Source organism: Haliotis rubra, unplaced genomic scaffold (assembly GCF_003918875.1).
Source record: "Haliotis rubra isolate DU_JTF1 unplaced genomic scaffold, ASM391887v1 Scf1, whole genome shotgun sequence".
Lineage (NCBI taxonomy): Eukaryota > Metazoa > Mollusca > Gastropoda > Lepetellida > Haliotidae > Haliotis > Haliotis rubra.
Window position 1 is genome coordinate 1,518,448 of NW_025764891.1, and position 18,627 is coordinate 1,537,074.

At 40.5% G+C, this 18,627-nt stretch overlaps 1 protein-coding gene across 1 annotated transcript; it reads right to left on the reverse strand.

Annotated features, from left to right (window-relative positions):
* Positions 1-191: 191 nt before the first annotated feature.
* Positions 192-15,297, reverse strand: LOC124257309 (sodium/glucose cotransporter 4-like). Its single transcript, XM_046691696.1, has 14 exons — positions 15,192-15,297; positions 14,825-14,896; positions 13,910-14,014; positions 11,757-11,816; positions 10,192-10,296; positions 9,865-9,970; positions 8,539-8,619; positions 7,831-8,045; positions 7,341-7,476; positions 5,067-5,174; positions 4,359-4,678; positions 3,207-3,428; positions 1,716-1,905; positions 192-1,510 (listed from the first exon to the last, which is right to left on the reverse strand). Exons 1-14 carry the CDS (start codon positions 15,282-15,284, stop codon positions 1,302-1,304), a joined length of 2,022 nt encoding a protein of 673 aa, XP_046547652.1. The 5' UTR covers positions 15,285-15,297; the 3' UTR covers positions 192-1,301.
* Positions 15,298-18,627: the final 3,330 nt, after the last annotated feature.

Below are 18,627 nucleotides of genomic sequence, written 5' to 3' on the forward strand. Positions count from 1 at the left end.
ACGTTTAAGAATAATACTAAGATTAATGCTAAATGTTACATCATCATCAGATATTTCAAAGATAGTAAAGGGATTTTCCCTTATCGTATCAACAAGCACTTTTCACTGCTCTTGCAGGTTTCATTGATGTTTGTGTCCAGTATCTTTCATTGACAGAGAATTATTCCAATATAGAGTCATGTAGCATTAACCCTTATTCACAATATAAACACACTGTGACAGCTAACGTCTGGTCAAAATCTATCTATCTATCTATCTATCTATCTATCTGAGTAAAAATCCATTTTGGGGGGAGGTCATGGTTTGGCACAGCACCTGTGGCAGTTAAGACAGAATATCAAGGAGCATTTCAATAGGTTGATTCAGCTAGGCGTTGCGGAAGACAAGTAACCGAAATATGACACAATGCACATCTATGAAAATCTGAATCTGCAACAAACGTTTTCAACACTGAAACAAACCGTAGACAAAGGCACAGATGTCACAGGTCCTTTCTAGTTGAAAACAATATCACATCTGGGGCTTATTTAAAGAGACATAATATCATACATTTCATAAAGCCCCTGTTTACACGGTTATTTGAAGAGGTATTCTGCACACGATACTTGCATTTGTCTCCGGGTACTGAAGCTCATGATGTCCTCCCTAATTTCTTCGACTATCTCACTATTGTCAACACAAACAGTGATGTTGTGCGTGTGTTCCAAATGACGTAATAAACGCTTTGGGGGAGTTGCGTAATATTGAAAGTAAGACTCACTGTAAATGTTCATAAAGGTGTTAAATAAACATGGGAATTCGTGATTCGCAAAACAGACATTCGTAATAACCATAATAACACATCAGTAGTAATACGTACTAATAATGTTATCTTTGATGCAATTAAATTTGCAAGTGATAATAGTAATGTTTCTAAATGTATTAAACAACCATTAAATAATGCGTGAAAAGTAATGACCACTATCGTAAAGAATGGGCACGTAATAGATCTAATGTTCTGAAAGATAGGCGATGTCCGTTAGATATCAATCAGTGATGTACAATAATAACCTTCAAAAGGAATGTAATAACCATTGATAATGATAACGGACACAACATAGATAATTTGTAACGGTATTCAAAAACAGTGATTTTATAAAATACTTGATTATAATATGTCAGTACGTCAAGGCAAACATGCCACTCTGAATTAACTTGGTGCTACATCCACCGACGAGGAAATTTCTACGAGTCAGATGACGTTTTTGGCTCAGTAAATAAATGAAAAAATAAAGTTGTCCAAAACATAGCGTCTCTGTCTGTTAACTGTAATATCCCAAAAGAAAGACGGTTATGAATGACAGTCCTATGGCGCAAGCATTCAACGCTGTTCTTGTTGTTTCATTTTCTTCCAAACTGGTGAACTGCTTCTGTAGGGCGGTCCGTTCTTGTTTGGAAAGTGCAAGGGTCTTCCTCTGTGTCACCCCACACACCCACATTGCGATGTTTTTGCATATTGTCGAACATCTCCCTGGAAAATATTATTTAAGCTAACATATACGATATGTTAGAAAATGGCTTGGAGAACATTTTCGTAAAGGTATTGTAAATATGTGAGCAGGTTGTCTGTGGAAACCCGACAGAACTTAAAAAAGGTGATATAAAGCTCTAAGATAAAGTTATATAAAGTTGCCAATACGTGAAGCGACAGTGGTAAACTTTTCGATCATTATTACCTTTACCTCTGGTGAGGGAATGTATCTGGACGTCAACGTCAACGTCTCCTGCCTCAGCGGCGATTGTCATCTTCAGGTCAGACGGGTCCTCTTCATCTTTCTTGTCTTCATCGTATTCCTCCTCTGTGTCTTCCTCTGGTTCCATTTCAGGATCAGCACGGTGACGTGTCCACCATGTGGTGCGACCAAGCTACACACAGAAAACACAAGATATGTCTCAGATTGACGTTCTTTAATGGTCACACGTGTTTGATCAAAACCTGTTTTCTAATGATCGGCTATATGTGCATTTTCTTCTTACCTTTGTGTTGTAAACAGCTGGTGTCATTGACGATTTTCACTGATCCATTCGCACATATTTTATGACCACTGTGTATTTTCCCTTTGTCACCCTTTGGAATCTGTTTTTACATATCTTTGAGACTGAAATTCAATGGCGATTAACTTGTGTGCGTGTGTTGTTGTTTTTTCAATATAAATGATTGTTTTTAAATAAGGGTCCCTGACTGGTGGACTTTTACTGACAGGCGCTATACAGCATTCACTTGACTGTCTCACACATGTTTTTCCTCTTTTATACTCCTCTTTCAGCCTGGGTATTTATCAACTTATTCAAAACAGGAAGTTGGATGTATCGCTGCTTCCAACAGTGTTCTAGAAGTGTCATTTTAAAGGAAGGTGTCGAGCGATATCAGAAGACTGGAAGCCGATAAGGAACACATGCCATTAACACGTCAAAGTGGACTTTCTGAACGAGACACCATTGGTATAGCGTCAGTACCAAGAGAAGCCTAATGATGCTAAAACCAGCCTCATTTTGTCGGTCTACGCAGGCTTGAAAATGGCGACTCCAAACCAACCATCCAAGAGCCATGAAAGGCCAATTGATTGATCTCTGCGTTATCAGGTGTGCTGCTGAACGTCTAAGCATGAAAGTTGCACGGCCAATGTACGCAAATCTCAACAGCAAGAAGCAGCGTTTCAGATCACAGTGATGATAATGTGATGTTACTATACTGTGTTGATGATCATAAAATGTTTATAAAATCAGTAAGCGAGAGTTGCACCATTCATCTACCATACCCGTGAAGGCCCGGGTTAGAATGAACCTTCAGTAAGCCATGCTTGTCGTAAGAGGCGACTAACGGGATCGGGCGGTCAGGCTCGCTGGCTTGGTTGACACATGTCATCGGTTCCCATTTGCGCATGTCGATGCTCATGCTGTTGATCACTGGATTGTCTGGTCCAGACTCGATTATTTACAGACCGCCGCCATATAGCTAGAATATTGCTGAAACTAAAACTAAACTGACTCACCCGCACCCATTCATTGACCAAGTATCCACAGATCGTACCTTTAAATTCCTGATGTGTGGGATTGCTGTGAATGTTAATGGTATGTGGTCCTATACCCTCGAAGTACTACAGCTATATTTTGCTAGAAGCTGCGTAAAATCTTACTACCTCGCTTGCTTGCTCACCCCACCCTACCTGAGCTTCTGATCTGGGCTTTGTCCAGAGACTGACAACGGCGATGACAACAGAGGTGACAACAGCTGAGATCATGGCGAAGTAGAGGAAATGCACATGCTTCAACACTGCAGGTCGAGTGTCTTCCTCTCCGCTGCCACAGTAAGGGGCTGGGTGTGTGAAGTCAACCACCAGTCGGATTATCCCAACAACCAGTCCTGCGATCAAACCCCAGAAGGCTCCCTGGAATGAAACATGTGTTGCACATCACATATTCTTACGCTACACTTCCTGAGGTAACCTAATGGTTCAAAGGCTCCCACATACCACCCACAAGCCTGGTTCCACGGTTTGAATGTCTGAATTCCTGGTGTCCTCCTCCGTGGTATTGCTGGATATTGTTTAAAGTAGCGTAAAACCGTACTCACTCCTGCCTGTAGGGCCTATAAATCTCGCGAGGTGCTACTTCCGGTCCTAAGCTGGTTCCCGACTCCAATTCAACTTGCGATATGCGAGACGGGGCCCAGCTTACTTCCGGTTACAAGCGTATATTTAAGAACCAGTTCTGGTTCCAAATTGCACGACCTCCAAATATGACTTTACTAGACTGGACAAGTGTACAAGCATGCTTGTCAATCACGGCTGTTAACAGTCGTAATAGTTGGCTAATTCGGGGATGGTTAGACAGGTGTTATTCCTGCAAGGATTATCGGTGCCTTCTGTCAACTGATAACCATGAGACATTCGAAAAGATGTGAAACGTCATTTGTCACCGGAACGACTAAACAACGCAAGGTCTCGCGAAGTGCCAAAGCATACCGTTCCCCAAGCAAACCTACGCCCAACTATTAACCCCAGTTTCAGATAAAATGATCAAATCATAGAAAGCCCCCCTACAATGAAATCTGCGTTATAGATCTTAAGAATACTCTACCTTTCATATTATTTTCATATACCCATACATATAATCTGTCTTCTACGTAAACCTTCGTCCCATTGCGTAATATGCTTCAGGTACCAACATGAATAAAGACCACACACATAGATGAATTGAAAAAAATGATGAAAAAGGCATTTTCTGTCCAATAATTGCTCATCCTGTTCAAATGTCCGACAAAAAAGAAGCCAATATACTATGGGGAAGTCACGATTCATTTTTACGTTTATCCTAACCTGTTCAGTTGTGCGTTTCCACAGAAGGGCAAACATAAACATCATCGTCCAAGGAGGGGCAGTATAGGCGCTTACTGACTGCAAGTACCCCCACAGTTGTCCACCTTGGGCTTGCTGCAAGATTGGTAACCACAGAATGCCTATTGCAGTACAGGCGACCACTGCTACTCGTCCAACTATCATAAGTTCGTTTTCTGACGGTCTCCTTCTGATTCGCGGCCAGATGTCCATGGTGAACATGGTGCTGGCACTGTTGAAGATGGATGTCAGGGAACTCATTAGAGCAGCAAGCAGAGCAGCTAGCATCAGACCTCGAAGACCTACAAGTTGATGATAAGGATTAGGACTGACTGACTGACTGAGTTTGGTTTTACGCCGCTTTTAGCAATATTCCAGCAATATCACGGCGGGGGGACACCAGAAAGGGGCTTCACATATTGTACTTAAGGATTAGGATGTAGGTGGAAATTGATATTACAGGCACTCAAGCAACAGTTCATTAAAGCGTTATGTACGCTTTGGGGTGGATAAAACATGACGATGAATTATGATATAAAACATTTTTTAGATATATTATTTTTATGCGACCTTATACTACTTATCAGGGTAAGAGAGCTTTTCCGTCGACATTCTGGAAAAAAACAGCGTTTCGTGATTTTAATGTTGCAGTGAAAATACTACAATTTCTTACCGACTCAGAATTCATACCTTGAGGTAACAGCCTCAACACTAGGACGGGGTAGGCGATGTTGGTACACCCAGCTTTGTTCTGGCATACTTCGTCACATCGCTCAGGAGAAGAACATGCAATTTCATCTGAAGGAAAAAGGTTGGCCATTGAAGTTAGTTTATACGTCAAGTAAATACTGCCCAAATAATCATTTTTTTTAATTTCAGGGTACACATCAAAATCTTTAAATATATACTAGGCACATAAAGAAACTGTGCATGCAAAAATTTAAAATGTAAATTTATCAAACCTGTGTAGACACATAAGGATTTAAACTCAGAGATTAGTGACATGTATCCAACATGCATGCACGTGCCACGTTCCGTGACGGCAGAGGGTTCGTCCTTGAGACGTGCAATACGTTGTTGCACGTGCATTCCGGGAAAGAAAAACAGAGCAAATGAATGCCACACAATACTGTCTCTTTGGAAAGCTCAACCCCTGCCCTTGCGATCGTTCAAAAAATTAAACGGCTATTGAAACGCATAGCATGCCAAGGCTCACGTCTGCACAACGTCATGAGACCATTGGGATGGTCCGTGGGGGAATGTCTCAATGACAAGTGGCTGCACATTTCCACTGCCACCGGAACACCATTTCTGCACTGGTGAGACGCTACCAGAACACAAATGACGTCATCGATCGGCCACGTTCTGGACGTCCACGTGTAACAACGCCAAGACAAGACAGATGGATATGGGTGATCCATCTTCGCCACAGGTTTCAGACTGCTGCCCGAACCATCCCAGGACTTTGCCGTATCCACCCCAACACAGTTCGACAACGTTTACGTCATCAAGGAATCAGACCACAACGTCCCGCCATACGGCCTATCCTGACACAACGTCATCGACAAGCTCGCCGAATGTGGTGCCGAAATCATGTCCGCAGACCCTTGTTTTGGTGGAGAAATGTTGTTTTTACAGATGAGTCCAGGTTTAACATTTCCCATAGTGATGGACGTCAACGTGCCTATAGACGAGTGGGAGAACGTTATGCACAGGCCTGTGTCTTGGAGAGGATTCGCTTTGGTGGTGGTTCCGTGATGATTTGGGGTGGAATAACAGTACGCCAAAGAACTCCTTTGGTGATTGTTCAGGGCAACTTAACTGGTGTGGGCTACAGGGATCAGATTCTTCGACCTGTGGCAATTCCTTTTCTGCAACGTCATGGCCCTGGGTTAACATTCCAACAGGACAATGCCCGCCCTCATACGGCAAGGGTTGCTATGGATTTCTTGCAACACCACAACGTTGACTTACTGCCTTGGCCTGCAAATTCACCGGATCTCTCCCCGATAGAGCATGTTTGGGACGAGACGGATCGACGTCTACGCCGTCTTCCTCATCCGCCAGATAACGTCCTTGACCTTGCAACAGAACTTGAGAGAATCTGGCGTGACATCCCACAAGCCTTCCTTGCACGTTTGATAGGCTCTATGCCGATAGTGGACATACCCGTTATTGAGCTTGTGACATGGTCGTTTGACCCCTGTCCCGCTTGTGGACTCGTGACGTCATTGTGATTGACTTTTCAATTGAAATTCTCCCGACTTGTTATGATCTCATGATCCCTCCATTAAAGTTTATATGTACCTTTGACATTGTTATCGTACTTATCAACTGGGATAATATTTTGACAATGCACAGTTTCTTTATGTGGATAGTATATTATAATGATATATAATAGGCAATAACTATGATTACATTTTAAATATGAATAGACATGAGCTTTTTGTCTCATTTTTTGGAACGCCTATACATCTACATCATAAATAGTTCAATATGGATCTAATATATCCCTAACTACAGTCCGTTTGAGTCAGAAACGGACCGATGAATTGCAAATTTTATCATTGTACAAAATTGCCACATAAATATAAATAGTACACGTTTATAATTTAATAATACCCAACAGCTTTCTTATATTTGAAAATGTTCCGGACTCCACCAAAAAAAGTTCTTTAAGAAACTATCATTAAACTTTTGACACAGTTCACTATTTGTTACGAGGGAGGAGTGCAGAGAAAGGGACAGCCAGGTGTGCGAGAAAGAATGGAGACGGCACAGCACAGGCTAATGAATCAATAACTTGGTGGGCACTTGTGCAGGTGCTTCTCTAACAATGATACAATTTGCAATTCATCGGTCCGTTTCTGAGTCAAACGGACTGTAACAGCTTTTCAATGTACCATCGACGTCGACGGAGTAATAGTTTCATCAGTGGTTTCTTTACAATATAATACCATGCACCTGGGTAGAGGATCCGACTCATCATCCCTGGAATGATCCAGAGGAAGAAGGGCAATATCTTCAGTGCACCGGCTAACAAGGTTCCACCTTTAGCATGACTGATGTTCTTAGCTGAAAGCGTTCGCTGCACCATCAGCTGTAATTATTGACATTGGCAAATCGTAATAAGGCCACTTTTATGAAGCTGATCTGCATGCGCTGAGCGCATACAACTTTAAATATGAACAATTGTCAGTCATTAAGGAACAGTTGGATCTTTAGGCCAGATTTAAAGGACGCAAGGAAGAAGCATGTGAGGTGATTATGCATTAACCCCCTAGGTCATTCCCTTTAAAAACAACTGTAACCTACCGTGGAACATGTACAAACCAACGATGTACATAGTTGAAGATGTAACACAATCGGTAGGTAAACTCGTGTGCAGAGATAATCTACTTTCATATTGAGTGACTCGTGAAGCATCCTAATACCAGTTTGTACATCGATTTACCTGATCAGTGCACCACACCCACAAGCCTATCGAAACAAGGCCAAAAGGAACACCAGGCCACGGAATGTCCCCATGCACTGGATCTCTCCAAATGTGCAAAGAGTCCTTAGGGGGAAGACCACAGCTGTAGTGCGATACGTTAACCATAGTTTGGTTGGAGGCAGCTTTCACAAAGTCCCTTTCTAAGCCCTGGAAACCGTTGATTTCTTGAAAGCCTGAAACAGACACATTTCTGGGTACATGAAGTTATATGTGCACTTACAGAAGGAGTCAGTCAGAAGGAATTCCATATATGTTTTAAGCAAATGCTTTTGGGGTGGAGTTATGAAAGGATGAAATAGTAGAGGATGACTTAAGCCACTTCAATTCGATGTGCACGTGTAGGTCTGGATCCATTATCCATGCCGGTGTCCACTGAGCATTGTTCTTCACTTAATTGCACCTAAACAACATTATGCCAACTGCATTTTTGTGGGTTTTCAACAGAAATGGAACATTATCCACCAACTCAATATATGGTTTATCTATGTCATACGGAGGCTGAGGTAAACTACTGGGTAATGCTTCAAGACTTGGGTTCGATTCCCTCCATTGGTAGCATGGGTGAAGCTTATTCTAGTGTTTAGTGCCGTGAAAATTCTGGAATATTGCTTGTGTAAAACCAAAATCACCAACACACTATCTCTGATCGAATTATTTCCACCTTACCTCTGTAAGTGAGAATACATGCTCCTATTAAGATTATTCCTGTCTGTAATGTGTCCGTGTACATTACTGCAACGAGACCGCCTGCAAAACAGAGTTTGATTGATTAAATTACATTAAAATGAAATTTACAGGACAATAGAGCCCACATAAAACGCCTATAGTTTTATGTTTCTGGAACATCTGGGATCATGACTTTTTGAAAGTGATTGATATTAAACACATGCAGCCGGAATAGAACATTGGACTCGTTTCAGGATAAAATAAAAATCTGGGAAATTATTAAAATACTGACAAAATAGAACAATAGAACCCATGGAAATCCAATTTGTGTTTCACAGAAGTAAACTTATCCTTTTTACTTGTTTTGTTTTTTGTTGATGTTGATTTTTGTTTGTTTGGTTGTTTGTTTATCTGTTGTTGGTTTGGTTTGTTGGGGTTTTGTGGAGGGTGTTTTGGTTTTTTAAAGTTTGTTTTGTTTGTTTGTTTGTTTTGTTGTTATTCTGTTTGATGTTTTTGGTTTTAGGGTTTTTCTTTCTTTTTGGGGGGGTGTTTTTCGTTATTGTTGTTGCTTGGTTTGGTTTGTGTTGTGTGTGTGTGTGTGTGTGTGTGTGTGTGTGTATTTACATATTTGTACTGAAAATCGTTAATATATCACTTCTTCATCCTTCCACTGTAAATATATATATTTGCCAACTATTTACAACCAAGTTGGTGTATTTTACACAAACAAAGTGTACTTGATATTCATCATCGATAGCACTTTTACACACAAATACAACTGGGACAAATACAATCAGGTTCTGCTACAACCAATGATCTTCTGGCTGAATTTACTACAAAATATCGAAGTTAAATCTGAATTGAAAACGAGATGTGATATGTGGTCTCTTTGCCAGTTGTAGGATATACAGTTTAGATTCATGTGTGGACTTGTATGGATATGTATCTTTAAGATCTATGTGACTTTAAATATTAACTCAATCACTTTAAGATCTAATTATACTGTGTAGATCTCGTAACATTGAGCTTAAATAACAGCTAATCTGTAACAATAAGGCCTTCCACACATATTAAAGAGGACATACCCTGTAATGTTTTCACCATACGAACGAAGTTGAATGTTTATATGAAAACCTTTGCATTTATATTCCTGTCAAGGTTTCCTGAACATACGACTGAAATGAAAATCTCTCTTTATTCACATTCATTCTGTATGTCAGCTTTTGTTATTCTGTTTCGTCAGTTGACAGAGTTTTCGTTATTTTCATGTATTATATAATGTATCTTGGCCTTAATGTGTTACTGAGAGGAGCTTATTTGACTCACCGATGACTGTATAGAGAGCTGTAATGAGCAAAATGCCGGTGATGCATAAATAGAGATTCCAGCCAAGAAGTAACTGCATGAATAGAGCTCCGCAGTAGATTTCAATCTGATTACAAATAAAACATCACATTAAATATGAATTTATTAACTGTAAGTAAAGTCGTAAGTGAAGTTACATTGTTAATGATTTTACGTTATGCATAATGTTTATAATAAGTTTGTAATTCAGTTGTTTTGTATCCTGCTTCAGAGGATATTTAGATTCAAGATTCTTCCATTATAACTGAAACAGTGAAAACACAATTCATGGTGAATTAATTTTCATACTGATATCCTTGTCAAGATGTACAGAAACAGTCCCAGGACTGAGAGACAGATCCTGAGACGAACCCCGCCGAATCGCTTCATCAGATATTCCGGCATTGTGTAGGCCTGAAGAGAATAGAAACAAGTTATGTTGAATGCCATGATTACAAGTCATCATTTACAGAGTCACTACATAAACTCTGCAATAACAAGAAACACTAAAGTGGGGTTCAGAGGTATACTTTATCTATATTGATAATGAACAGATCTTAATAAACTGTTCAAATTTGGCACATTCATTGTCACTGGCCGAAGTTCATCATGACACGCATCAAAGAATCGAATGTCAAGGTAAAGGTCATCTGTCCTCAATATCTTATGGGACCCCCCATGAGAGTCCGTACTGCCCGGCATCGTCGCCCATGGAACCATTACGATTACGAATTGTGGCCTGGGGAATGTACACACAATCCCTGCAATGCTTTGCCAACTGCTGGAGATTCTGTGGCTGTTGCTGACGTGATCTCAGACGTTGATCAAGAGCACCCCATAAATGTTCGGTGGGGTTTAGATCTGGGAAGCTGGAGGGCCGTGGCAGTACCTGGATGTTGTGGTTCCTCAAACAGGCCGTTGTCAGTCTTACCATCACGTGAGGTCTGTCATTGTCGTGTTGAAAAGTTGTTTGCTTCTTGCCTATTTTTCATCCGTGTTATATCGTGACAACAACGTTAAACATGACGTCTTCCTTCTGTATGAAGCAGCATAAAACGTGACTAGTCACTAAACCAAATACGTCTCCATTGGTGTTATGACAATACTTTGTGTCTTTGACACCACTGACGTCGCAGCCGACGGTGCTGATTAGTCAGAATGACGCCTCGAACTCGAATGTATATCGTTCCTTGACACCACTGACGTCGCAGCCGACGGTGCTGATTAGTCAGAATGACGCCTCGAACTCGAATGGATATCGCATAGACGGGTTCCTCACTTTCTTGGCTAATCCTACGCATTCCTGGTAAAGTTGTGGTATGGTTAGTCTATCGAACCTGTATGCAGCTGTGACTCCTGGTCGACAGACCAATGTGATTGACTGTATCTATTTTGTAATTTCATACTTTGTTAAAGTTCAGTCAATTGATTTAGAGGCGCGTAAATACTATCCAAACCGGTGTTACTTCATTCACACCACGTGCTGATATCGTGTTCAACCTGTTAAGATCCGGGTTATAATTGGACTTCATCAAACTTCATTCAGACCACGTGTTGATATCGTGTTCAACCTGTTAAGATCCGGGTTATAATTGGACTTCATCAAACGATACTTGTCGTAAGAATCGACAAACTGGCTCGGGTGGTCAGTGTTGAGCATTGGATTGTCTGGTCCAGACTTGATTATTTACAGACTGCCGCCATATAGCTGGAATATTGCTGAGTGTCGCGGTAAACAACAAGCAAACAAACCAAAATGATATCGTGTTAACGGTTTACATATTCTATCTCGAAAATTCGCTAAATACATACATGAACCAATATAAGAGAAAAGAAATTGATTTTGTCGTATTTATATGCAGAGTATTGCCTACCCCACTGGCCACAAAAATGGGAACGAAAAACCAACCAAGAGCCAGCAGCAGGAACGTTGCCTGAAAAAGTAAAATATTTTATGTTTTATTGCACGTAATTTTTATCTTCTGTGTCTGTCATCTGTGAGGAAACTTATTATCCGATACTTTCTAATTCAATCTGAAGGTCATAATGTGCAATTAATATCTCCTTTTCGTTTGAAACGGGTGGATCCAGAGTTATGTACCTTACTGTTGTCCGTATCCACTGATCATGAGTTAGAAACCAAGATGATCCCTGATTAGTGTTTAAGATAAGGACCCAGCATGTGATCTTTGGTTTCACCAATGCAGTGAATGAATACTAACTGGATCAGTTTACGATAATCTACTGGTTAAACTGTGACGAGTAATGTCACCGTACACTGCTCCAAACAGTATTTACCTAACCTCATTGGTCACGCATTTATTCATACCCACGAATCGTTGCCATTTAAACAATGATAAAGTGTTGTTTATTCGTACAGCATTTTGTTACTATACAGTCAAGCATTATGGTCTCGAACTTTGATGTATCAAATGTACGGTTTTCACGAATTGGGTTAGTGGGTGAGTGAGTGAGTGAGTGAGTGGGTCGGTGGGTGGGTTGGTCTCTAACTTTGATGTATCAAATCTACGGTTGTCACGAAGTGAGTGAGTGAGTGAGTTTTACGCCGAACTCAGCAATATTCCAGCTATATGGCGGCGGTCTGTAAATAATCGAGTCTGGACCAGACAATCCAGTGATCAACAGCATGAGCATCGATGACATGTGACAACCAAGTCATCGAACCTGACCACCTGATCCCGTTAGTCGCCTCTTACGACAACATAGTCGCCTTTTGTGGCAAGCATGAGTTGCTGAAGACCTATTCTACCCCGGATCTTCACGGGTCGGTTGTCTCGAAATATTCCCTTCTTTCGTCATTATTTAGCTATAGAGGTTTTGTCGAACATCGCATAAAACTTGAGGTATTTAGGTAGGTCTCATAAGTATCGATACAACGGCGTTTAACTGTACTTTCCTAGGGGTTAGATGAGTTGAGTTGGGCTTTAAAGACATATAGACTATTATAAAGGTTGAGTCACTTGCTCTCGATAAACTGTAGAAGCATATGTTCCTCGAAGTAATACGCAATTAACAAAAAATATATATGAGGTAAAGTTATTTTGAAATGAGAATGTGCATGAGAATATAGCAAACACAAAACTCAGTGAACCGAAGTTGGAATGTCATAACACTGTAGTGTATATTTGAACATATACACACGTGAACAGAATCATTCTATTGCTATAGATAAAGAAAACGAATGTAGGCAACACGCACATGCCTAGACCTAGAAATATGGATTATCCCATGCAGTGAAACGACAAAATAAATACAATATTAATGTTATCTCTACAACAACGCATTTTACCCTTTTGAAGACAAACCCTTTGATTTTAAACTGGCCCGTCTCTCCAGTCTGTGTGAGGCTTAATCTACGTCTGTGTGAACATTTGAAGACACGCGTCAGTAAACACAACCTTGATGAGAGCAAATAGTCTCGACTGAAGTTAAGGGAGCTAATTTATTTATCGACACAATTTTCTATGTGTAAAACATGGAAGCATGTTAAAAGAATATTGGATACGAATATGTGGATACCAGTTAATATTACTGACATCATGAAAAACATGTATAAGAAGCAGAGAGTCCTCTGATATTGCATATAAAAGGACACTCAAAAATATCAGATAAAACGTGTGTTTAAAAATTTAGTATTTTATGAATTTTCTCTGCTACATTTAACAAAAGATATCGCGAATATTTTCACTGTCTTGTTACAACAGAGTACTGCTTTATTTCAAAAAGTTATAAAATTATATATTCCGTAAACATTAATAATTATTTAGCGTGTAGTGAATTGCTTTCAATGTCGGGGTAGTGAGTTGTTTATCAGTAATATGAATGAGCGACTACACTTGACACTGTTTGTGTCTGTGGCATGATTGGGGAGATTTCAATACACGCCGCCAGAAAGGCCAACAAATGTTGTGGAATGACTTATATATATGTACATATGGTTGCCATGGGAGATCTCGTGGCAAACCGCTACATCCGACACCTGGCTGTTCTGCATCTTAATACTTACACTCCATTCGTAAAGCACAACAGAGTAGCCGGATGCAGCCCCGGCACCAGCTAAGCCTATAAACATCGGAGCACCAACATTGCTTGCGAACAAAGAAGCACCTATCTGTACAAATGATAGGAAACAAAACATCAAGTTGCAGGTACCAAACCAAACAACAAAACCATGTGCATAATCATGAGAAATATACATTGTACTATATCACAAATTTGGTTTTAGTAAGCCCTACAAAAGACTGAAAGGATAGTAGCAAGTGTTTGCAAACATTGAATGTTGGTGTTGCTGGCAGCTACCTACAGCAACAAATCACCAGAAATGGGTTTTCCACATTGTACCCATTTCAGGAATCGAACCGGGTCTTCGGCGTGACGATCGAACGCATTAACCTCAATGCTACACCATCACCATTATGGTAACTGAATACATATCAGGTCACCTTATTTCTTGGAAACAAATTGATTCAGTTCCAAGTTGAACAAACCTATAAAAGTGACTAGGAGACTGGGGTATCTATAATTTACTTTAAATCGTCTAAGAAAATGTAGTATTAGTATTCGTCCTTTGCTATGATACGTCATTTGTGTTGACCATTTTGCTTAAAATGTAAAATTTCAGTCATACTGTGACTTGAATAATTCATACAATGTTACTAAACCATAAAAAAAACTGTCACTGAAGGACAGGAATATATCACAAATTGACTTAAACCCGGTTGTGAGACAATTAATTATACACTGTAACAAACGGAGGGGCGATGGATAACCAAGTGATTAAGACCTTTGCTCGTCAGGCCGAAAGCCCGGATGGGGTATTCACATCGGTGCAAGGTATAAAGCCCATTCGTGATGTCCCAGTATGAGGCACAGTTTAACACATTCTGAAACAGGTCTATAATTAAACCACGAAATAACAAACCGGAATCCACGTCATATGTTTTCCGGCCAGGAAGTAGTCCTCTGCACTGTCCTTACCACGTCGAAGACTGGCCTGTTAGAAATAAAAATGAGTTTGGAAAATAGTTGCTATAAGGCAAAGTATGAAACGAAAAACACACAGGACCAACAACTCATTTCAATTAGGCATCGTCCAGCTCAAAGTTGTGGTGTTTGTATTAATCAGACACTCATTTTATTAGTATTCCTAGTGCATGCTATTGATTCGTATATTCGATAGGTCAATAGTTTCGGCACGTAAGTGCTCTGCAGACTAAGTTGTACTATTGTCTTACGAACTATTAAATAGTCGATGGGTGCAATAACCCTTTTTAGCATGAAATACCTACCCATATGCCCACTCCTAACACCAGTGCAAAATACCCTGCAACTGCAGCATAATCCCATGGATGAAGCTTCTCTGGCATCTTTGGTATCTGCATATACGATGGATTTAACTGCAATTAGCACATGCAAATATAATTATGTATAATAACATCAAAAGTAGACGCACAATTACAACGTGCACCTTGTAATATTAGATATTTCAGAACTGCGCGAGGCACACACCGACGCCCAATGACGGCTGAATTGCTGTGATCGCTGCTATAATAAACACACATGAGCATTAATCAAGCACCAACCCACGTATTTCCATGATAAGCACGCATACACTGTACTTCGGACTCTGTGTTGTTGGACATGCTTTGAAAACCAAATTCTGTATATTAAAATGGTCAGTGTAGCATATCTGAATCTGATTTAAGCAAGAAAGAAATCTGAAATTCGTCAACAATTCAAGTGCAATCTGAGGAACATTTACCAAAACATGACAATCAACAATGCCAGAAGGTATGGTCACCATGACTACGCCACAAATCTGATTATCACGCAATTCTGGAATAATGCCCCACCATTTCAGTACCTGGTATAGCTGCATAAAAACACCTGCCAGTATCCTGTCCATCCTGTCAGTGAAGCATCAGATTCTCAGCATCAGAATCCTCTGCCATTTCTTATGGAGTGCCTGCGTCCATTCCTACAGATGTTTGAACAAGTGGAGATTTAGCTCGAACTTGGCGTCCAAGATGTTCCATGGGGTTTCATTGCGGGCCTAGGTAATGGTTCAGTGGCGTTGTTCAGCAAATGAGAGATACTGGCTCGAGAACGATGAGGTCCAGCATTGGCAAGGGGGTGGTCATCAGGGAAGTAGACACTACTTCCTGTTGATAGCGTTGACCATTGAGTGTCCCAGGTACTCTAATGACACCCTACTTGCAGTCATGCGAAAAGCAACCTCACATGATCACTGAGCCACCACTAACGGGTTCAGCTGCATGGATCATTCTCTGGAGCATTCTCTGGTCTCGTTACGACGTCTCAAAACGTAACAACGGTCGTCGGTTACGTGTAGAAGATAGCGACTTTCAACAGATCAATTAACCCTATACCATGTCAACAAGTTTTGTTACAGGAATATTGTTTTGTAAGGAATACAGAAATACTCGTTACAGGAAACAAGTATAATCAGTGATTATGTATAATCACCAAAATTCTAATTACTGAAATTTTCAGTAATTAGACATAATCACTGAAATGAACCAGGCAAAATTATACGTGTTTACTGAAAGCATATTCTTGGGTATAACTCAATGTGCTTATATCGCACAATGAACTCTTATACGAAATAAAAATGTAACAAAGAAGAACCATGTTCATCCTTGGCCACCAAACTGACTCAAGTTGCTTGACGTAGAGAGACCGTTTGATCTGTGTCGAAGTCACTGACATCATAGAGTTTCGTGACAAATACGTCAAATTGGTTACGGGAATACTTCCCTTTCAGCACCCCACCCTTGACAGCAATCGTGAAGATGTCATTGTCACTGCATTCGGCCACTACACCAATGATGTTCGTGGGATCACCTCTTCCTCTGTCGACATGGGTTCGGTTCCATTGTCTCCGATATTTAGGTCCAAAAACACGTTTGCTCCGCTTCACCATGCCCTGGGCCTGCTCTTCTTGTGCGTCCCTGCCTCATTTTCTGTTCTCCATGATGCCGTCATGTTGTGCTGATATGTGATCTTCCTGGCAGTCAAGTTGAGGGGCCATCTCTGACGAGTCATCGGATGATAGCGTGGACACTGGTGATGAGGCATCAGCACTGGAAGCAGGAGATTCAATGGCAGAAAGTACATCATCTTCTTACTGCAGTCACTGTAGGATCTCATGCGGGAGGGTTGAAGATGACAGGCCGCCATGGCTAGTAGCAACATGTGCACGTTTGATGGTGTCGTACATATCTTCAATGGTCACGAAATACAATGGAGCTTCTTCTTATGACCTACGTCGTTTTATCAGCTTATCAGAAGGTAGTATTGGTGTGGTGTCTTCTTTGTGGCACCTGAAGCTGAAGCTTCTAGCAAGTCGTTGATGTATTTCAAGTAGACCTCCTTTGGGATGCAAATACGCATATTTTCTTCATACATCTTATACAATTCATCTCTAAAAGTATCATGAGGCTCCATGGTTTCAGAAGGATGTTTTGTTTTGATTACAATGGACTACTAATGAACTCTTCTCATATGTTGTTACAACACTTGCTTCTGTAACATATACAAGTCCAACATGAAAACAAGGTCAGACCCAACAGCAATATTGTACATTCTACCATGAATCAGGAAAATACTAGATTCTGATTGGTTGTTCAGAAAAATCAGACGGCATCAATTGTGGATTGACGCTCATCTGATTGTAAGGCCGCTTCACCGCGCATTAACAAATCTTATTGTGAGAACTACTTCCGTTTGACCACAATGATGGCGGATCATAACAACAACTCCATGGATTTTGAGGCTGACTTTCGAATTTTACACATGGGCAATTGGAAATTTTTGGATTAAAAATGCGTTTGATTTGATTGCGCTTCACCGCGCACGTATAGAACACTGCCCCACTACTTCAGCTTGACCACCAACATGACTAATATCAACACAACTGACGTGATGGAAATGTTGATGAAACATTTATTAAACTCGAAAAATACAGTTATATGATTTTCCCCCAACAATTATGAGGGAACCTCACTATCATATTACCTTCTATTATAAAAATATTCAAATTCAATTACAATACACAGCCCCAAATATAAACAAAACAATATCTAACATATAAATCAGAAAGCCTTGTAAAAATACATCCCTATCTATACAAAATATGCAGCAAAACATTAGTAAACATTTACCTACCTGGTAAATGGTATATTTAATTCCGTTTAGAATGGGAAATTTGCAAGATAGATCTAACGGTCTGGTGAAAAACCACATTTATGCCACTCATAGTCATACTCCATCATATCCCGTTGCATCGTTCACAAAACAATTCTGCTCTCTGCCAGCTTCCCCGCAAGGTTGTCACTGTTATGTTCATCTACTTTGAAAAACGCTTGGACACAGTCCAGTCCCAAACGATGAAAACAAAGTTCCAAGGAATCACAAGTTACACTAAGCAGCAGCACTGTGACTCTTTTGTCGCATGCCGGGGTGGAGGCAGTAGGTGAAATCATGATCGCCGGTCATAAAAATCAACAGTCTTTGATGAGTTACAGGTCGTAGGTTGATCAGGAAAGGATCTATTCTTCGATTCTGCAGGGTTCAGATTCAACAGTCAGTCAAGTATTGTCCACTGTCACTTCAAATTTCAACCTTTCGCAAAATGTAAACACTGGCTCGTCCGCCATTTCAAACTGTTGCGTAACTGTCTACTTCGAAGAAAATAAGTAGGTC